General features: G+C 40.7%; 1 protein-coding gene and 1 long non-coding RNA gene across 3 annotated transcripts; both read right to left on the bottom strand.

The window, feature by feature from the left end:
* Positions 1–1,986: 1,986 nt before the first annotated feature.
* Positions 1,987–3,132, bottom strand: LOC123472168. Of its 2 annotated transcripts, none has more exons than XR_006646439.1 (3): positions 2,731–3,128; positions 2,544–2,667; positions 1,987–2,483 (listed from the first exon to the last, which is right to left on the bottom strand). XR_006646439.1 is itself a non-coding variant. In XM_045173321.1 (3 exons), exons 1-3 carry the CDS (start codon positions 2,939–2,941, stop codon positions 2,393–2,395), a joined length of 417 nt encoding a protein of 138 aa, XP_045029256.1. In that variant the 5' UTR covers positions 2,942–3,132; the 3' UTR covers positions 1,987–2,392. The 2 variants fall into 2 exon arrangements, 1 of the variants encoding a protein (XP_045029256.1); XM_045173321.1 differs by having other exon boundaries at positions 2,553–2,667; positions 2,731–3,132.
* A 2,812-nt stretch (positions 3,133–5,944) lies between these two features.
* LOC116922270 lies at positions 5,945–7,060 on the bottom strand. The gene is made up of 4 exons (XR_004393932.2): positions 6,604–7,060; positions 6,507–6,545; positions 6,336–6,427; positions 5,945–6,219 (listed from the first exon to the last, which is right to left on the bottom strand). It is a non-coding gene; the product is annotated as an uncharacterized LOC116922270 (long non-coding RNA).
* Between the last annotated feature and the right edge of the window lie 15,238 nt (positions 7,061–22,298).

The raw sequence follows: 22,298 nt of genomic DNA, 5'->3' as shown, positions 1-22,298 counted from the left end.
CAGAACTCAAGGTCACTGGTAAGACTAACCCCCTATGGCTGTAGCGGTGCTATCGGTGCAGCACCGATTATGGCACCGTTCCGCACTGAAAAAAGAAATCCCCGCACCGAACTTCCCCGATTCCTTTTAATCGGGGAAGCTTAGCAGTGTCCCCGATTAGAATGTGATCGGGGCCGAACCCTAGATGTCGGTCCTCTCGTAGGGCTCAGCCCCGATTACATTCTAATCGGGGACATCGCTAAGCTTCCCCGATAAAAATGAATCGGGGAAGTTCGGTGCGGGGATTTCGTTTTTCGGTGCGGAACGGTGCTATAATCGGTGCTACACCGATAGCACCGCTTCAGCCATAGGGGGCTAGTCTTACCAGTGACCTTGCGTTCTGATAGGCCAACGAGACACGTGACTAGGGTCACATTTTGTTTTTGTTGGCCGCAGGGCAACTGCCAATTTAGATATCTATTCATTGAAAATCGGGGAAGGCACCGATCACAGATTCACCGTACCGAGCACTGAAATCACTTCCCCGGTTAAGATTATCCCCGCACCGGTTCGACTTAAAAGCTCCCCGATTGGCGCGGGTCCGAGCGCTATCCTCTCGTGCCTATAGAGCAAGTGATTGACGCGTACCCCCTCCCTATTTGTGAACGCACTCTTGCGGATTTCGCCATGTTTGTTACGAGTCCGTTTTTCCTCTGAGGAATCCTTATAGGGAAAAAAGGGGATCGCATAAAAAAATTTGTGAAACCTTCCCAATTTACCAAAGGATACTAGCAATAATTTTGTGTTAAAGGTAAATGAACTAGCAACATTTTAATATTAAATTAAGGGTATTTAATTCTAGAAAACAGCTAAATTTTAATGTTTAACGGTATTGTTTACAATTTTCATTGTCTTAGGCACTGGGTATGATGACACCCTTTTACAACGCAGCTCATTTTTCCTTACACATAATGTAAACAATACCGTTAAACATTAAAATTTTGCTGTTTTCTAGAATTAAATACCCTTAATTTAATATTAAAATGTAGCTAGTTCATTTACCTTTAACACCAAATTATTGCTAGTATCCTTTAGTAAACTGGGAAGGTTTCACAAATTTTTTTTTGCGATCCCCTTTTTTCCCTATAAGGATTCCTCAGAGGAAAAACGGACTCGTAACAAACATTGCGAAATCTGCAAGAGTGCGTTCACAAATAGGGAGGGGGTACGCGTCAATCACTTGCTCTATAGGAGGAAAAGTGGTTTTTAAAATATTATATTTACTTGTAGTAGGTAAAAAAACGAAATCTTCTACAAAAATGTGCCCCATAGTAATACAAATTTAGTTTAAAAATTTTCATTTGGAAATAACCTCTTCTTAATTTACTATAATTAATTAAAGTACAGTTTTCCAATCAGCTGACCAGTTGTTTACATTTCTTTTGATGAGTTTTGTGCAGATTCATGGTAGTAGCTTAGTGAAAATGTCCGAACTCGGGACTGGGTTATTTGAAACTTTTGATTTGCTGACATTTTTTACTTTTGACTATCATGACTCTGCCAACACTCTGGTCTGTTGCGGATCACGAACTGCCACCTGATGGGCCAATAGACCAGTTTCGGATGCTGCGTTGCAAAATTTTTAAAAATCGAGGGGGGTTTCGATTGCAGGGGGAGATAGGAAAAAAGGGGGTTTTGATTTATTTACCCAGTAATACTTATCCAATTCAGGAAATGTTTTAGAATACTACACTTTAAGACATTCTGCGTCTTCTCCAGTCATTTTAAATAATTAATCATCCCTAGTTTATCCATGAAAATTAATTCAAGTAAAAGGCTAGGTATGCTGTTTAGTATTTTTTGCGTTTTTAGTAGTGGTTATCATACCTGTCAAGTGTCAGTCCTGTCACAGGCATAATATTACTCTGTGTTGCGAACTGTGAATTTACTTGTGCCAATTTTAGAAATGGTTAAGATATGTGCTATTGTGGGGTGCATAAACAAAGCTGGAAACAGAGTATCTTTCTTTTGTATTCCAAAAGTAATACAGAAAGACACAGAATCAGAACAACAATTACAGAAGAAAAGACGTTCGTTGTGGATCAAGCAACTAAAGAATAGCATTTCCATAACTGATCACAGTGATACTAGGGTTTGTAATGAACATTTTATCACTGGTTAGTAAAGAATTCATATACAACAATTTAACATATGTTTAATGTTGTTATTTGGTGTTGCAGGGACTCCTAACAAAGATGAGTCTCACCCTGATTGGGTCCCCAACGTGAAGTGTAATGCTGATATAATAACAAGTAAAGAAGATGCAAAAAATAAATTGCAACGTCATTTAAGAAAATTCAACAGGAAGCAAGTGGAAAGTAAAGATCAACAGTCATCGACACCCAGTGACTTATTACTTCATCAACTGGTTCATTTTTGGAATGAGTGTTTGCTGTTTCAAGATCCATATGATCACTGTATTCCGCAGTCTGTTCTTCAGGGTTCTAATAAATAATTTAAAATACATTACTTTAAGAACCGTAAAACTCTCATGGTAATGTTACTAGCAATACTGCAGATAAAGTTGCTGATGAATCTTCGAAATAGCTAGCAAATAATGGTGTAACAACAATTTTCTCACTGGGTGTCGGACCCAATCAGGGTGAGACTCATCTTTGTTAGGAGTCCCTGCAACGCCAATTAACAACATTAAACATCTGTTAAATTGTTGTATATGAATTCTTTACTAACCAGTAATAAAATGTTCATTACAAACCCTAGTATCACTGTGATCAGTTATGGAAATGCTATTCTTTAGTTGCTTGATCCACAACGAACGTCTTTTCTTCTGTAATTGTTGTTCTGATTCTGTGTCTTTCTGTATTACTTTTGGAATACAAAAGAAAGATACTCTGCTTCCAGCTTTGTTTATGCACCCCACAATAGCACATATCTTAACCATTTCTAAAATTGGCACAAGTAAATTCACAGTTCGCAACACAGAGTAATATTAAGCCTGTGACAGGACTGACACTTGACAGGTATGATAACCACTACTAAAAACGCAAAAAATACTAAACAGCATACCTAGCCTTTTACTTGAATTAATTTTCATGGATAAACTAGGGATGATTAATTATTTAAAATGACTGGAGAAGACGAAGAATGTCTTAAAGTGTAGTATTCTAAAACATTTCCTGAATTGGATAAGTATTACTGGGTAAATAAATCAAAACCCCCTTTTTTCCTATCTCCCCCTGCAATCGAAACCCCCCTCGATTTTAAAAAATTTTGCAACGCAGCATCCGAAACTGGTCTATAACTAGGTCGGGCCGACTCGTTTGCAAACCAACTATATTTGACCTGTAATACATGTAAGGCCGCCAGGGGTGCTATAATCAGCGCTTTCTTGGTGGTCACAACACAGTCTCAGTGACTCGAGTCCAACCTCGGACCTTTTCCAGCTTTGAAAGTTAGGTCCAAGGTTGGACTCGAGTCTTCACTACGGTTATCGTCTGATAACCGCTAGGGGGGGACGTTAGAAAATCCGTCAAGCAATTTTCACGCCATTATCGTGATATTATTGTTTTTAAACGATTAATCGAAATTCCAGGGATGTAATTAATCAATGTTAATGATATATTTTGTGGGTGGAATTTTAAGGGCTTGAAGCTTGTGATTTTACATTAGCTTTCCCTTTCATATAAAATTTCAGAAAAGTCGTTTGGTACTACCGTTTAGTACCACCCGATTTGTTATTGTTTGTCAGTGGTTTCTCAAAACATTGAAATTCAAAATTTTGTGATTTTTTATTGCATCCACATGACAAGGACCGACTTCCCAAAAACGTCTTAGAGTAAATGGATTCCAACAGTTTGTTTATCATTAAATTAAAATTATCTTTCGTTTCCCTGCCAACGACCAGCACTTTATCGATTTCTGATCTTTCAAGTTTTATATGTGAACCCGCTACTAAAGGAACCTGAAATATAAATCGAGTAAAATTGGTTAAAATAACGATAAATGATTGTTATGATAGACGTTGACTTATTACCATGACTTGCAGCTCATCACTCGTCCTGTTTCTTTTCCCCTGGCTACTTTTACTAGTAGCATTTGTTTGCCTCAATTCTTGTTTCTAATCATTAATCTCTTTATTCAATTCTTGGATTGTTGTGTACAATAAACCATTTTCAATCTCTAGGCTAATTCATCATTTCGTTTGGTCAGTGACTCAATCTAATGGTATAGAAACACTTTTCACTCATCTATGCTTCTTTGTTTGGTTTACAAAATTTACCTGATGATTAACATCTTGGTTCTGGGATGATGATGAATCATTTTCTGGTTGGCCTTTGTTGCAGCTGTGAGAAGGTGGATCGACTTCCGATTGATGTGACTCGACATGTTGAACATGTTCAACATTGTCCTCGTCTTTTGTGAACATAAGATTAGGCAACATGAGATTAAAATAACTATACTTGTAAATTTATTTTCTTTGAATCACCTGCTTCCTGAAACATGTCAGGTGACAACTGAACCATATATCCATCTCCAAATTTACTGGTCACTAATCTAATTCTTGTATTGTAGTGGCTTTCACAGTCGTCTTTTAATGCCATCTCAACTTTCTCCATTTTTGATTTGTGAGTGTAATTGTTGGATTGATTTTTAAAAATTCCTTATGAATTGAAACGTCTGATTTCTTGTGAGTTAACTTACTTCGGATTTCGGAAAATGTTATGGAATTCAGTTCAAAATGAAAACAAGAAAAATCGAAAAACGATGTCTGTTGAAAATAACAAACAATGTTGCCTAACTGCTGAGTAATTTGCTGTCTTCGGTAACAAATTGGAAAACAAATTATGACTTAACTCTAAATTTAAGAAATTGTATGTCAGTCCATACAGCTCGTGGTGAAAGTAATGTATTTCTAAGAAATTTAAATCACCATCACTACACACAAATGAAATTTAATAGCGTATTGCCGTATTGGGTAGACGCTAGCTAATTAGTAATTTACTGCTATACACTTCAGAATGTTATATTAATTTGCGACCGAACTATAGCTCTGAATAACTCAAATTTTACGGCAATCGCTAGCTCTTGGTGACAGCTATTCATTTCTGTATAATTCAAATAGAAAAAAAAAAATAGGAAAAAAGTCGCAAATCTCAGATCTCAGATTTTGCGATCCGGATCCGTAGTCGACCCAATCAAGAAAGCAAACCCAAAACTTTTGCCCCCAAATTTTTTCCTTTTAGTAATTTTCATTTGAATTTTACAGCAATAGATAGCTTTTATCGAGAGCTAACGATCGCCGTAAAGTTTTATTTATTCAGAGTTATAGTTTAGTCGCTAATTAACATTATATTTTGAAACGGGACAGTAAATTACTAACTAGCTTTATATTTCAGATTCCTTTAGTAGCGGGTTCACATATAAAACTTGAAAGATCAGAAATCGATAAAGTGCTGGTCGTTGGCAGGGAAACGAAAGATAATTTTAATTTAATGATAAACAAACAGTTGGAATCCATTTACTCTAAGACGTTTTTGGGAAGTCGGTCCTTGTCAGGTGGATGCAATAAAAAATCAAAGAATGATGCTTCAAACACGGAGTCGAACAAACCTGGTCTCCCAGAAGATGACCTCAACGACATTATTAGTATGCCAGGATTTTATTCCAAAATATTGTAAACCGTTTTCATTTTATAATAAAATTGTTGACAGGGTTTGTCAGAGACACATGGAAAAACATCTGCGGAGACGTCCTAACGGAGAAAAAATGTCCCATTAGAGTAGCAATCAGAAATAAATTGAATACCGAGTGCCGTGCATTGAAAAAATACAAGTAGACTGTCTGTACTCACTCCCAAGAGAGATTAAATGCAATCAGATTATAATTCTTACAACAAAATAATGGTCACAAGTGAAAAATCATAACGTGCGAACTGCGAAGCCTTCTTAATTTTGTATTCAATATTCCAACCTGCATATGCCGGTGCACAATCACATCATAAACCCTAGCCGTACATTTATCAGGTAATATTGCAGGACAATTATTCTGAGTCATTTTTAATAATTTAAAAGACAAGGAACAAGCACAGTAAAATTGCAAACCCCGAATATTTGATACTTAAGGTAAATTTTCTTGCCAAGCAATAGGAACCTCTTCTCTTTGTAATTGACTTACTTCCGTCACAATAGGGGAGAGTTGAGGTGATGGATATAGCTGCAACTAAATAGAGAATTTTTTATAAATTTCAGCTAAGATGAGATTGATTTATAGCAGATCTATTGGGGTTGCTGTTGACATAAGTCAGCAACCCAATGAATTAGAAATAAGATACTTACATTACCACTTATGGGATTGTATTGGCAAAGACACGAGTCCTACTTTGTTCTTCAACTGGATTCTCAACAAGTCTGGATCTTGGGTGGCTAGCCTGTATAGATAAAAAATGAAGTCATTGAAGGGGGCAGCTTTATAAATAAAGTGTGATGATAAGGATATATGATAATTACTCGAAGCTTGTTGAGTCGAGCCTCTTGTTGTGGGTCGAACTGAAAAGACATTTGGGTCAAGTACTTAGCAAGGAAATGTCAAAAAAGAAAAGCTCACCCTATTACACGGATTTGTGGTACTATTTCTTTCCATTTCAATACCAGCAAACAAAAAAACCACACAATTTTGAATTTCAATGTTTTGAGAAACCACTGACAAACAATAACAAATCGGGTGGTACTAAACGGTAGTACCAAACGACTTTTCTGAAATTTTATATGAAAGGGAAAGCTAATGTAAAATCACAAGCTTGAAGCCCTTAAAATTCCACCCACAAAATATATCATTAACATTGATTAATTACATCCCTGGGATATCGATTAATCGTTTAAAAACAATAATATCACGATAATGGCGTGAAAATTGCTTGACGGATTTTCTAACGTCCCCCCCCCCTAGCGGTTATCCGACGATAACCGTAGTGAAGACTCGAGTCCAACCTTGGACCAAACTTTCAAAGCTGGAAAAGGTCCGAGGTTGGACTCGAGTCACTGAGACTGTGTTGGGTGGTCGATATCAGCGAAAGCCTTTCTTCCAACTAGATATCGATCATTGCGACGGCTCTCAGAGACGCTTCGTGTTGATTCCGAGCGATGCCCCTTTTTCAACGGCGCGATGCACTTTTCTATATGCCACGATGTATTTTCTGGTGCACACTCTCCACAGTTGAGTTTTCTGCAGCGCTGCCGTTTCATTTGTTTTTTTCTTTTTCTATTTTTATTATGTATTTTATTGTTTATAATTTATTTATTCCTATAAATACAATGTTTTTACCTATTTTAAATCTTTTTATTTTTTATTTTTAACAAAGTTTATTACACATCGGTGTGTTTTTTATTTTATTTACTGTACTAGTAACTTTAGGCCCGTCCAGGGCCGAGGGATAGATGACGCTAGCGCATCTTATTTTCCGCTGCTATATGAAACACACAAATGACGGATCTAATGACTGGAAATAAGAAAATTTTTCAACCATGCGGTAATAAGCTGGGATAATATAATAAAATAATAATTCACGGTTGAGCGCCGTCGGGAACTGCCCCCTACATATTTCAAACTACAATTCCAAGAGACCATTATTTATTTCTAACTAATTACACATCTTATTAAAGTTTTTCTTTTTTTGGTAAAAAAATTGCTTATTAATTACACATCTTATTAAATCCAAAGTTTATTAATGTCTTGATAGGAATATTCTCTTCAAATAGTGTGTTTGCATACCATTTATGACAATTTAGAACAATCCAGGAGACCGTTCCTATCAAAACATTTAAATAAGCCACTTTAAATTGTGTCGCATTTTCAAAATTGTCACATCTAGTATTGTAAACACACAATTCCAAGAGACCGTTCTTTATCATTATTAATTACACATCATTCAAAGTTTATTAAATGTTTTTAAAGGAATGATCTCTTCAAATTACGTATTTGCAATACCATTTATGAAAATTTTTGAAAATCTAACAAAATTTCAGAAGACCGTTCCTATCAAAACATTTAAATAAGTCGTGTAACTAATCAGCAATAAGGAACGATCTCTTGGAATTGTGTTGTATTTTCAAAAAAAATGTCATAAAGGTATTGAAATTTAGAATTCCAAGAGACCGTTACTTATTTCTTACTAATTACACATCTTATTAAAGTTTTTCTTTTTTGGTTACATTAAGCTGCAGCATTGGCTTGATTAGCTGAAAATAAAGCTTTATATATGAAATAAAGCTACTTAGCTTAAGATAATACATCTTGGTAATGAGTAATTTAATTACATCCTTTTTTTAAAGGGCCCAAAACCATGCTGCTGGTAGCGAAAGGTTGGTTGTGATAACCAAAGGGCTTGTTCATTTGCTAAAATGCTGGCGAGTTGCTTTAGAGCAATCAGAAAAGACAATTGGATCCGAAGATAAAAAGTAAAAATGTGTCTTTCCTAACATCCATGCATTTTTTTTCATAAAATAAATACATTTACATAATGTCCTGTTTTTATTTATTTTTTTTCACTAAATGAAGAGAAATTTGTTGAAATTATTCTTATAATAAATAAACTAACGTCCCAATCCATAAGATCCAATTCCGATTTCAATTTTTACAATTTTTTTTATGAATTTTAAGGCGAAAACGGAAGACGTCCCTCACCACCCACCCTAGTGTCCTCACTTACCCCTCAAAATAGGCTCCTCCCACAAATATAAGAAAACTTTAAAGGTCTTATATGGTAAAATAGTTTATTATTAAATTATATAAAAAATATGGGGTGTACATTACCGTATGGAATACATAAAAACAAAATAATAAATTAATTTAACGATTAGTTTGGGAGATATAGGGGGAAAACGAAAACCGTCCCGGCTTACTCCAGTCTCCCCTATCCATGTTGAACTTGAGAAGCAGTTCAGATATAAAGTGTGACTGTGACACACAAATTTGTCACTTGGATCGGCATCTGAAGAGATTTAGGCCAAGGAACCGGTCTGCAGGCATAGTTCTTATTTCAAACTCCCTCTGTAGATGGCCAAGAATGTCTTTCATGGCTTCTTTTTGCTTGCTGCAAATGATACCGTCATAAACGAAGAAAGTAAGAACGGTGAATTCCTCCCCTTGATGGCGGTAGTATATCCAGAAGTCAGATAAGCAGCGCGTCAGGCCGAGTTTCGTGATAAACTTGTTGAATTTCTCGTTCCAGCATCTCGGTGCTTGCTTAAGACCGTAAAGGGATTTGACGAGACGACAGACACCAGTTTCTCTTCCAGGTGTGATGAACCCTTTCGGCTGTTCCATATAGATTTCTTCATCAAGCTCTCCATAGAGGAAGGCCGTTTTGATATCGAGCTGTATCATCTCCAGGTCAAGAGTGGCAGCTAGTCCAAGTATGATGCGAAGAGTTGTATGCTTGACGACCGGAGAGAACGTCTCTTGGTAGTCAACACCTTGCCGTTGGGTGTAGCCTTTTGCTACTAGTCTTGCCTTGAACCTTTGTGGGACGTCATTGTAGCCAGGTTTAAGTTTACAGATCCAGCGGCTTTTAATAGTTGTACGATCAGTTCCGTCAGCTGCCAGGATTTATTCTTCATAAGTGAGGCGTACTCTTCTTCCATGACTTTGATTCACAGTTCAGATTTTTTAGATGATATGGCTTCTTGATAGGTTTGAGGTTCGACTGGACTTTCGATCGCTGTCGATATTAAACCTTTGTACTGTCGGGGCTTTAGCATTGATATACGCATGGATCGCCTGAGAGGGACTGCGCCAGCATGGTCTGTCCATCCGTGGAAATTTTGGTCTTGAATGGGTTCTTCCCCTGAAGCATCTAGCGGTTGGGGAATAACTTCCTCTGCTTTAATCAGTTGCGATATTCCTTGAATATGCTGGGGATTGGCTGAATCAGTGGTTGAGATGGGCTAAGTTCGGCCAGTAGCTTGTTGATTGATGGTCTCAATTTCGGTGTTTAATGGCTCTTCTGGCAGAAAAACGAGGTAATACTCGACTGGTTCTTCTTCTCCAACCCCAAGTAGAACAAGATATCTTACGGATAACTTGTAGATATATTTACAGCTATAGACCCTGAGCGGATGCTGAGTTCCAAGTTCTCGCATTGATCCCAATTGCGTATTGTCGGATTCGTCCCATCTTTTCCTCTCGTAAAAACCGGTTGTTTGTTTCCTGTGTTATTATTAGAAGAAATTGAAACTTTATTTTAATTTTAAAGTGTACGTTGATTTTTTGGTGATTTAATACAATTTTTTTCAACCAACATCTTCGTTTCTTTTTTTTTAAATAAATTTTTAAAGAATGGTGTTTACATTGTAATTGTCAGCTGACGGACTGAACACCACAAAGTGAAGTCAATGTGGTATGGCCTCTGCCATGGCAGTGGGAATATTCCCCTTAGTGATACATTTAATCTTTTCAAATTTTCTCCTTACTCAGAAAGTTTAGTGGAAAAGGAAAAATAGATTTATTTGGAAAAGTTGTGTACCCTAAATATTGATTGCCCCTATATTCTTCCAAACGAAATGTGGCAAAAACAAATTTCTTTGCTAGAAAAGTTCCTGCCTAACATAACTGTTCATGACATTTACGTTTTCTTAATTGCAAGAAGAAGTAGGGACACTGAATTGCAACTTAATGCCCACAAAACTATGTCTGATTCTCTGCAATATGTCAAGTGGGGCTGGGTATCTGCCTTGTCAGGAATCCATTTGCCTAACGACAAAGTTTTAGTAAAGGCTGCTGTCCATCATTCACAGTCATTGAGGAAAAAAGAAGTTACACCGTGGGTTGCAATTCATCCCAACAAATCTATCATTGCAGCTCACTGTCCTTGCACAGCTGGGTAAGACAAATTTTAACGTAAAATAGTTTCTAACATGTAACACATTATTTTAAATAATTTAGGCTAGGTAATGTTTGTTGTCATGTTGGTGCACTTATGTACAGCACATTCATCTATGCGATGAATGTGCCTTGTACTGCTCAAGAAAACAAGTGGCTTGATACCCACACAAAACATCACATAGTAAGTTGAATATACAAATCAAACTATACATACGCTTATAATTTGACTTTTCTTAGGGGCTCATCCACCAGCTATGTCAACTGAATACTTCACAATAAAAAAACAGAGATGAAGAAGAATTTAATAGGAATAAAAAGATGAAAATGATATCCACCACAACGATTTCGGAAATTACATTAGAAGAAATTTCTTCTTTTCACAGTAAGCTGGTTTCTCAGCGCGCAGTCCAGTTGTACGTCCTTGATGAATTTGCTGCAAACTTCATTCCACCAGATCTCCCGACTCCCATCACAGAAATCTTTAACGCTGTCTTTTTAAACAAACCATTTGAAACAGTGCTAGCAGAGATCGATAGACTTCTTCAAACTGACCTGTTTATAGTTACAGCAAACCAATCAGAATCTGTGCAAAAACTAACTAAAGGACAAACCAAAGCTAAGTTGTGGAACCTCTATCGATCTGGACTTTGAACAGCATCGAAGTCTCATACCATTTGCCACACGAACATTGTGAAACCATCTACGTCGCTCCTAAAATCGATTCGTTATCCTGCTGACAACATTTTTTCAACTGAGGAAACAAGGTATTTGTAATTCTTTGTGTATTTGGTTCTAGTGCATAAATAAAGAATCTCTTTTTATCTAGGTATGGCATTGAAAATGAAACCAAGTGCCTTAAGAAAGGAATATGCTGGATGCGTGAACGAAATCTCCACCCATCATTTACCGTGACAAAATGTGGATTAATATTGTCGACTAGTTTTCTGGGAATGGCAGCATCCCCTGACAGCTTGTTCTTCTGTGAATGCCACGGTCGTTGTGTGGTAGAAGTAAAGTGTTCATGGAAACATTGTAATGCTGCTTCATTAAGTCAGGTTGCTTTAGATAACAATGATTTTTGTTTGATGTACGACTGTGAGGAGGAAGCATTCTTCTTTTTAAAAAACCATCCTTTCTTTTATCAGATACAACAGCAAATGATTGCTTGTGATTGTACTTATGGAATTTTCATGATGTTCATAGAAAAAGACATTTGTGTTATCAGCATTCCTTTTGACAAAGTGGTTGCGGACGAAATAATCTCAAAAACACATAAATATATGAGGCAAGTAATGTTACCGCAATTACTTTGTGAGCATTACGTTAAATCAAACAATGTAAGTGAACTAAGTTTAAAAGAAAACGTTAATATTGAACTAGTCATAAGTGCTTTAAACGTTGAAGTCCCATCAGTGACAGAAATGGAAGTTGAGCTAGCAAACCAAAGAGCAAACCAAAGTTATCTTATTTGTTGTCAAGATGACAAAAAACGCGATGAAACTGTTACGTGTAGTAATAGTTTCTGCCTGATATCTACCTTTCATAAAAGTTGTGTAGTCCCACCAAGAAAACGTTTTCGGCGGACGGAAGAAGCACACACAAAACGATCGATATTGGCTGCAATTTCCAGCATCTATGACCCGCTTGGCCTCCTAGCACCGGTAGTTCTGGTGGCAAAAATCATCCTCCAGGATATCTGGCGGCTTAAAGGTGGCTGGGACGAAATCCTGCCCTCCGAGATCCTGAACCGTTGGGGTCGTTTCGTCGAGCGCTTGCCTTTGCTAGAGCTGTTAAACATCCCACGAAACTTTTTATCGCGCCCCTGGTCTGCCTACCAGTCGTTCCAGTTACATGCCTTCTCGGACGCTTCGAAAGACGGGTTTGGCGTTGTCGTCTACCTAAGATCCGAACTAGTCGACCAGATTGAAGTTTCATTCACGATGGCAAAGGTTAGAGTTGCCCCAATCCATCAGCTATCTATCCCGAAGATGGAGCTTCAAGGTGCATTGTTAGCAGTCCGGCTAGCAAATTACTTGTTGAAAGAAATGAATCTACCCATAACTGCCGTATTTTTCTGGGTTGACGCGATGACAGTTCTTCGTTGGATTCCCGCAAGCCATCGCCGTTATAACGTTTTCGTCGCAAACAGAATCGCTGAAATCCTGGATTCTACTACTCCTCAGCAGTGGCGACACGTCCCTGGCGTCCTCAACCCAGCAGACGAATGCAGTCGTGGCCTTTGTCCGTCCGAACTCGACTCGAATCATCGCTGGTACCGTGGACCTGAATTTCTCGCTCTGCCCCCCGAACGATGGCCAGCCCAGGTTCCAGCGACTGAAATAATAGAAGCCGAAGATTATTCTGTTGGCTGTTTACTTATCGTTGCCTCTAACGGGCCGTTAGACGATCTCGTTGCTCGAGCGGACAATCTACACCACCTGGTGCGCATCTTCGCCTGGGTCGAAAGATTCATTTCCAATATGCGGACCCTCGTACACCAAAATCGGGCTAAAGAAAAGGCTGTCCTGAGTGGCAACCCCAAAAACTTGCAAACAGGACCCAGTGAGCTGAAAACAGGCCGGCGGCAAAACGCGGACGAGTTAAAAGCAGCCCGACACCTTCTGATTCGTGTTTCGCAACGCGTTTCATTTCCCGATGAATTGCGGATGTTGCAGCGAGCAAAACCTATTCGCCCCGAATCCAGGTTGCGGAAACTTGCTGCCTACCTTGACTGCATCGGAATTATTCGTGTCGGTGGTCGCCTCGAAAATGCCCCTATCAGCCCCGAAGCTCGTCATCCAGCCGTTCTCGACCCGAAGCACCCGCTTACCAAGCTGTTTATCCGCTGTGCGCATTTTTCTGTTGCTCGGAAGAGCCGACAGAACGCTCGCCGAAGTCCGTGCCCGTTATTGGGTGTTGAGTTGGCGTGAAGCGACAAAATCAGTCATCACGGCCTGCCTTTATTGCTCCCGTATGCGTGCCCCCCGTTTCAGCCTATAATGGCCCCGCTGCCGTCAGAACGTGTCCAACCGTTCAACCCGCCGTTCACCAGCGCCGGTGTGGACTACCTTGGCCCGTTCTTCATTTCAATTAGTCGTCGCACGGAAATTTCAATTGGTCGTCGCACGGAAAATCGCTGGATCGCGCTTTTCACCTGCCTCTCCACCCGTGCTATTCACCTCGAGATTGCCCCGTCGCTGGACGTTGACTCGTTCTTGATGGCGTTTTACCCGTTTCGTCAGTCGGCGGGGTGCCCAGGTTGACGTTTTTAGCGACAACGGGACGAATTTGAGGGCTCGAGAACGTGAGCTGCGTGAGGCGGTCGCCCGCTTAAACGACGTAAGAATCGCCGACCAACTGGCCCAAAAGGAGATTCGCTGGCACTTCTATCCCCCTGCAGCACCGCATTTTGGGGGCGTGTGGGAACGTCTTGTCTGTTCGTGCAAAGATGCCCTACGAGTGATCGTTGGCCAGCAGACTGTTAAGGACAAAACTTTTGCTACGGTGGTTATCGAAGTGGAAGCTCTACTCAACAATCGTCCGTTAACCGATATAGGAGCGGCTCCCCAAGAGTTTGAGCCATTAACCCCGAATCATTTCCTGTTGGGGCGACCCAATCCCCACTTGCCGGCTGACGTCATTGATCCCGACATCAAGGGCTTTCGTCGCGGGTGGCTCCACGCGCAACGACTCGTAGACCAGGTGTGGAACCGATGGTTGCGCGAATATTTGCCAACGTTAACCACGTGCAGCAAATGGACTCAGTCGCAGAAAAACTTAGAAGCCAACGACATGGTGCTGATGGTTGACCCGAAGTCGCCGCGCGGGCATTGGCCGATCTGCCGTGTTGTAAGAACGTTGCCTGGACCTGATGGGGTAGGGCGTGCAGCTGAAGTCATTACGAAGTCCGGCAAGACCTATACCCGCCCGGTTACAAGTTTATGTCGCTTCGAAGCCTGTAATGCTGCTTAAATTTTACCGCAGCAGGGCCGGCTGTGTTACCGAGTTGCCATGGCAACTCGGCCGGGCTTCGCGCGCGCCTTTAATTACCCCCCCTTTTTAAATCTATTGTTTATCTTAATTCGCGCATCTTTATTCCTTTGTTTTTGCGTAAGTGATCGGATGACGTGTATTAACGAAGCAGTCACATTTTTGCCGTTCGAGCGGCTCGTCGCCATTTTTCGTCATCTCCCGTTTGGCAGCCCCTTTTTCTAATACAGTATTTTTTACCTACCCTATTCGTTATAGTTCGTTTTATCTTATCGCCTTTTCGTTCGTTCGTCATTTCGCTTTTCGTTTGTAACAGCCATGCTTGTTAAATAATGTTGTTCCCGAGTGCGTTCCCACATCAAAGTATTTCGTGGAGAGATATTTTTCCAAAGAAAACTAGAAGACTGAAATGCATTTCTAATGTCCGAAAGGCCAAACTTATTTGGGAACAAAAACAAGATCCCCTTTTGAATGCCCCATTTGTGACGACTCCACAGTTATAACAGCCAAAATGTGTGTTAAACAAGAGCAATCGTTATTTTATGGTTCATCCCATCAAATATCAATTGACAACCTTTTTAGAAAAACGAAATTTGGGAAACCTACTACAACTACAAAAAAAGAAAGTGCGTGATCCAGGTACAAAGGGAGAGGTTTTTACGGGAGATCGTTACAACTGTAAAAATATTCAGGATTTCTTGAATGAATCTCCATTGAATTTCACAATGACCTTCTCTACTCATGGCATTAAACCACTCAGGGCATCGTCAGTTACGTTGTGGGCTATCACTTGTTCAATCAATGAACTTGACACTCATCTGAAATCAAAATTTCTCACACTTTGTTGTCTGTACTCAGTCACTAACAAACAACCACCAGAAACTCTTTTGAAACCCTTTTTAGATCAGACTATTTCATTGTTTGGAAATGGATTTGATTGGTATGATTCTACTGGGAAGAAAAATACGTCAAAAGTTATGTTTTGTTTGTGTGTTGTCGATGCCCCAGCCAGAGCGATGTTTTGCAACCTAGTACAATATAATGGTGCGTTTGGTTGTGGGCACTGCCTGCATGAAGGCTCACGTGCTCGACAAGGAAAAGGCACTGTTCAGGTTTTTGATGTAATTCACCCACTTCCACCCTTAAGGGACCAAGATTCCATGATTGAACATGCGTATCAAGCTATTGAAGAGAACAAACCATTTTTAGGGGTTAAAGGCCCCACCTCACTTAATCTTATCCCAAACTTTGACGTTGCCTGTGGAGTAGTACCTGACATCATGCATGGTTTATTTTCGGGGCTGGATAATCAATTTCATAAACTTTGGAAAACAACTAGAACTGGTTCTTTTTAAGCAATTAATTTTTGTAAAAAAAATTAAATTGATGCAGTTCTAAGTTCTATTTGTACTCCAGATGACATGCCCCGAATAGTAAGGTCTTATGAAAAATATGGATCTGATTGGAAAGCTAACGAAGATATTGTAACGGACGATCGACGTCAGAGCCGTTTATTTGGAAATCAAAGAGGATTGACTACAGAGTAAACTAAGAATAAGGGAAACAAGGTTTAAACAAGTTTGACACATAAGAATAACTAAGACGGAAGGAACCCAGTGGCTATAGCAGCGACAATTTCGAAGGGATACCGGACGTTGATTGTACGTTCGGTGTTCTTTCTTTCTTTTTCTTCTTCTTCTATTATCCGTAAATGTTCCCCCATAAGAGTAACGCGGCTTTGTATTGAGGCCTTGCTTGTTGCCTGAGGCCTATTTTTCCATTTTCTCATTTCTGGCTCTGCCGTTTCCATATTCCGCGTTTCATACTCTTTTGGAATGAGGTCTGCATTTTCCAATTCAGATAGCGGCGGTAGTGTAACGTTGTTCAACGAATGTTTGACGTTCTTCTTGAAGCTTGCTTGAAAAATCCAATCTTCTGTGTATGCCGTACATGTTGTTGGAACTTCAAACACGTCAAAAGGTTCACGTTTAATCACTGTGTTAGTTTTTCCTCTGCTGTTTGGACAAGTTATGGTGATTGTCATTTCTTGTGCTGAGGTGTATCCCCATCTTCGGTGTCCCAGGTATACAGTTTGTTGTCCGGTCCATGGAGATAATTTCGTTGAACATTGTACGCGGCTTCTTTTCTCATCTTTTAGAAACAATGCCATTGCGCAGCTTGGTTCCCTATGCCTTTTGTTTATTGCTTTGCTGATAGGGCAAATCGATGTGGTTGTCATCATGCAGCGATGTGCTTCGTGTGTTGACAATTCGGTAAACGCTTGTCTATCGTTTGCCACAGCTAAGAATGCCGGTAACGGATGAAACTGTGCCCCTTGGGTGGCGTTTTTCGTTGGTCTTGGCAAGCTTATTACCTCGTATAGAGTGAATCCAAATGGGAACTCGAACACAGGTAAGTGAATGAAAATTCTTAAATTGTCTTCAATTGCTGCCACAGCTACTTTTGCGTCTTTATAAACTTGCCAGGTGTCTCCCATTTGAATAGAAGGGCTCAATGACCATCCAGATGGCAAGATTGCTTTTATTTCCTTTAACACTGCTTGGATTTGCATAGGTGGGAAAAGTAGTGCTGGAAGTCTTTCCATTGCCATTGTTGCTAGGCCGACGGCAAAATCTTCAATCGATTCGTCCAGCCATGCCAAGGCCGACTTGATTTCACGAAAGGTGTTTTCAATGGCTACTCTGGCTATTTCATGTTTTTCAACTTCTTGGGTAATTCCATCAATTTTGTGATCTGTTTTCCACGCCTCACGTTCTAGTTTTTCAAAAGCGTTTTGCAGTTCTTCAACGGCGTTCGTTGTTGATTTTGTTTCCCAAAGCGTCTCGTTGATTAGTGACGCGTGCACTTTCAATGCGTGAGCGATTGAAGTGGTTTCTGTTGATAACTTTTCAACATGATTGTTGACGTGTTCTAGATCTTCTTCAGTTGACACCCCAAAGAGCCAATTGAGAACTTTTCCTCCTCCATCGATTAGGCCTCTTTTCTTACGGGTACTGCCTATATTTACTGCTTGTTTTAGTTCTCTAAGTCTTTCTTGACTCTTTTTCAGGTTTTTTAATTCTGCTCGTGCTCGTTCCTCGACCTCTTCTTTTATCCGTTTTTTAAACCCGTCGTTTGGACCTTCGTATCTGAAGTTCAGAGTGTTGACCTTTCTTCCCAATACATCATGTAAAGTTTTAATGACGATTTCTAAAGGGTTGAATGTGAAGTCGGTGACGACTACCCACAGTCTGAAAAGGCTATCTCTCCTTCAGATTTGAAGATAACGCCTTGATAGGCGAGTATCTCTTTGGAAGTTGTTGGTCCTGACATTACGGAAAGCAGCAGAATCAAAGGTAGGGTCAACATCACTGTTTTTCTTTGAGCTATGCGAGCAGATGGAAAAGTATGCCTGCGTTTTCTGCTCTTGCCATTTGCACGGTTTCTTGTCTTCCTTGTCTTGTTGGCGGTACGGTTGGTACGTCAGTATTTGTTTCTGTAGTTTCTGACTGTGCACCATTTTCCTCTGAGGGCCTTGTATTTGTTTCTTCTGATTGTTCTTGATCTTGAGCATTGGCAGATACTTCTTTTTCTGGCCCCTTATTTTGATTTTCTTGCAAATCTTCAGAAGGCACTGGATTTTTGGTACATTGTGCAACACTAGTCATGTCAATGAATGGTTTCATTCGTTCGACATGCACAATTTCTGTTTTTGGTGATTTGCCTAATCGAAGCTCGTAGTTGCTTTGCGTTGTTTGCCTCACCACTGTATAGGGTCCAAACCAACGATGTAAAAGTTTTTCTGACTTGCCCACTTTTCTAATGGGTTTGTAGACCAGTACCTCCTCATTTGGTAGGTACATGGTTGCTTCTCTACGATTTTCATCGTAGATTTCTTTTTGTTTTTGTTGTACTGCGGCGGCTCTGGCTTGTACTTCTAGTCGAGCCTGCTGCAGACGTTGAATTGCCCATTCCGATGAATCACGATTTTCAGGTGGTATTGGGTTTGGGTCTGCATTCAACGTAACGTCTATCGGAAGTACAGCTTCTCTTCCGTAGACCAAGTAGAATGGAGTTTTTCCCGTAGTTTCGTGCCGGGTTGTGTTGTAGGCGAATGTTACGAATGGTAACGACTCGTCCCAATCACGATGGTCAAGACTCACGTACATTGACAACATGTCTCCCAATGTATGGTTTAAACGTTCCACTAGTCCGTTGGCTTGCGCACGATAAGCTGTCGTGGTACGATGATTCGTTTCGAGCGCCTGTATCACTTCTGCAGTAAAACAGCGGCCTTGATCTGTTGTTAATTGACGTGGTGCTCCATGTCTTAACAAAATACTTTTCACTAGGAAATCCGCTACTTCGTTTGCGTCAGCAGTCGGAAGTGACTTCGTTTCGGCCCATTTTGTTACGTAATCGACTGCCACGATAATTTGCTTGTTCCCTTTCTTTGATAGTGGGAACGGGCCTAGGATATCCAATCCTAGTCTCTCAAACGGGCGTTCAGTTCTTTTTACTTCCAAAAATCCTGCGGGTCGCTGGTACACAGGTTTGCGAGATTGGCACTCTCGACAACTACGCACAAATTCACTTACGTCTTCGGCCATTGCCCACCAATGATAACGAGCACGTACTTTCGCTAAAGTACGCGTTAATCCTAGGTGACCTGCGGTAATGTCATGATGGCACGAACGCATAACTTCCTCTTTAAACGAATGTGGTACACACAATTTTAAAAGACGTCCGTCGTCCACGATCTTCTCATAGAACAGCAAGTCATCTTTGATTCGATAGCGTCCCGACACTTTTCCTTTTTTGATGGCGGCAAACGCTTCGCTCCACTCTTCTTGCTGAGCGCGCTGGAATTCTTTCTTAGTGTCCTGGTCGATGCTTAACGCGGCCAGAATGCATGTTAAACCCTCGTCTGAACTTGTTACGACATTCACGGGGTAGCGTGATAGCGCATCTGCGTCTGTGTGCAATCTTCCGTTGCGATGCACGATTCTCAGGAGAAACTCCTGTAATTGAAGACTCCAGCGTGCTAAACGTCCTGCCAAATCCTTTTTGCTGAGTAGCCAGCACAGGGCGTGGTGATCGGTTACCACGATGGTTTCCATTCCCCAGATGTAACTTCGAAACTTCTTCACTGCCCAGACCAACGCAAGGCATTCTTTTTCCGTTATGGAATAGTTATTTTCACTTTTTGCCAAGAGGCGGCTTGCATAGGCCAGAGGTCTTACTACGTTGTCCACTCTTTGTAGCAGCACTGCCCCAAGACCGTAATCACACGCATCTGGGTGAATTTCAAAAGGCTTTGTGAAATCGGGATAAGCTAGTGTAGCGGCTTTCACTAACGCTTGCTTTAATGTCTTGAAGCTTTCTTCTTGCGGCACTTCCCACACGAAGCTTCCTCCCTTCTTGAACATGTCTGTCAGGGGCTTAGCTACGTGAGCGAATTGAGTAATAAACCGTCTGTAATAGGAACACAATCCTATAAAACTGCGAACGCACTTCAGTTGTTCAGCTGGTTTCTGTAACGAGCTTGGTGACGGGAAGTTTTCTATAGCTTTTAGTTTTTCCGGGTCAGGGCGAATGCCTTCTCCGCTAATCACATGGCCTAAAGCCTTCACTTCTTGGGCGACAAACTGACACTTCACTAGTTTAATCTTTAGTCCTGCGTTATGCAGTGCTGTTAGCACTTGTCGAATGCGCACTAGATGTTCGCTTGCACTTCCCGCGTAGATGATGATGTCGTCTAAGTATACTAAGCAAATCGTCCACCTTAGACCTGACAACACTAGATCCATCATCCTCTGGAAGGTGCCTAGAGCTGATGCCAATCCAAACGGCATTACTAGAAACTGGTAAAGGCCATCTGGTGTTACGAACGCCGTTTTAGCTTTGTGTTCCTCATGCATGGGTACTTGCCAATACCCACTCTCCAGGTCCATTGTAGAGAAGATGCAGGCATTGCCCATCCGGGACAATGTCTCTTCAATTCTTGGTAATGGGTATACATCCTTTACCGAAATAGCATTTAGACGACGGTAGTCAACACAAAATCTCCAGCTGCCGTCCTTTTTCTTTACCAGAACCACTGGCGCTGCCCAAGGGCTGTTGGATGGTTCGATCACTTGTTTCTCCAGCATTTCTTCTACTTGTTTTTGAATAATGGACCTTTCCTTCCATGCGCTTTTATAAGGAACTTGATGTACCGGTGCTGACATTCCAGTGTGAATCTCGTGTTCGGCTACCTTACACATCCCAAGTCCGCTATTTTTCAGCGCAAAACAGGAACTGAACTCTAGTAGGACATCTACTAATTCTTCCGTTTCTTGTTGTGGGAAGTTCTCTGCTATTTTTGCTCGAAAAGCTTGACGTGGAATCAGCTCCATTTCTCTTTGCGTAACGTTTTCTTCCTCCAGTACAAGGATTGCTTCATTTTTTGCGTGGTGCTCTTCGGTCTTTTCTGTCTGCTCCCGTTCGTCCACAGCCACGATCGATGAGTTTATAGGCTCTATTTGTCCAAGTACTGTCCCTTCTTGAATATAAGTCTGATGGTTGTTTAAGTTAACCATCAGCACCTGTCCCAATGGTTGTATGGTTGACACCAAAACTTTTCCTGGCGTTACACCCTTCACTCTAGCTAGATGTTCTGATGGTTCTATCATTCCGGTGCTTTCTTGTAAACCAGCTGGTTCAATTTCCACTGACACAATTGTTCGTGGAGGTAACATTTTTCCAGTTTTTGTAATCAGCTTTTGTGTGGACGTCACTTCTTCGATGATGTTGATGGGCATTCTTCCCAACATCAAGTCTGGTCCATTACCATCGTAATTTATCTCCAATCTGTTGAATTGTTTCAGGAAGTCATTTCCTAGCAGTAATTCAATGTTTTTCATGGCAAGGACAATCACTTTTCCTTTGGCCTTCATGCCTCGATGTTCCACTTCTATCTCGATGGCTCCCATTGGAAGTACCTTTTGTCCACTGGCTGTCACAACAGAGGGTACTTTGCAGGAAACCCATTTTGCTTGTAACTTCTCTCGCAGGCTTGGTGATACTACAGATACTACAGCTCCTGTATCGATGACAGCTTTAAGCTCCATCCCTTGACAAACAACTTCTTCAGTTATCAGCTTGGCCGGTTGGATGATGAGTACGGTAGATTCTTTATCTTCCTCTTCATCTGTCGACACTATTCCGACCGATGCTGGTTCGTCTTATTGTTCATTTCGTGGAACTTTTCTTTCGTCTCTTTTGGCTAGTCTTCTCTCGTCTCCTTTAGGAAAATCTGGCTTTTTATTCTCTTGCTTTAGATCGGTTCGACAAACGCGTGCGATGTGTCCTGCCTTTCCACAACGATGGCAAATCGGTTTTCCATCTGTCGTGCGCGATGGCTTAGGCCTATCCTTTCCAGCCCAAGG

This window comes from Daphnia magna, linkage group LG5, assembly GCF_020631705.1.
Source record: "Daphnia magna isolate NIES linkage group LG5, ASM2063170v1.1, whole genome shotgun sequence".
Lineage (NCBI taxonomy): Eukaryota > Metazoa > Arthropoda > Branchiopoda > Diplostraca > Daphniidae > Daphnia > Daphnia magna.
The sequence above is the reverse complement of the archived record's forward strand: the minus strand, read 5'-3'. Positions and strand labels throughout refer to the sequence as shown.

Bases quoted from the DNA above. Each gene is read 5' to 3' on its own strand.
- LOC123472168 (XM_045173321.1), bottom strand. From the start codon at position 2,941: ATGGTTAAGATATGTGCTATTGTGGGGTGCATAAACAAAGCTGGAAGC. The intron at 2,668-2,730 runs GTTAGTAAAGAA...TTGGCGTTGCAG, and splicing joins TAATGAACATTTTATTACTG to GGACTCCTAACAAAGATGAG. The intron at 2,484-2,552 runs GTATTGCTAGTA...ATTATTTATTAG, and splicing joins CATCAGCAACTTTATCTGCA to AACCCTGAAGAACAGACTGC.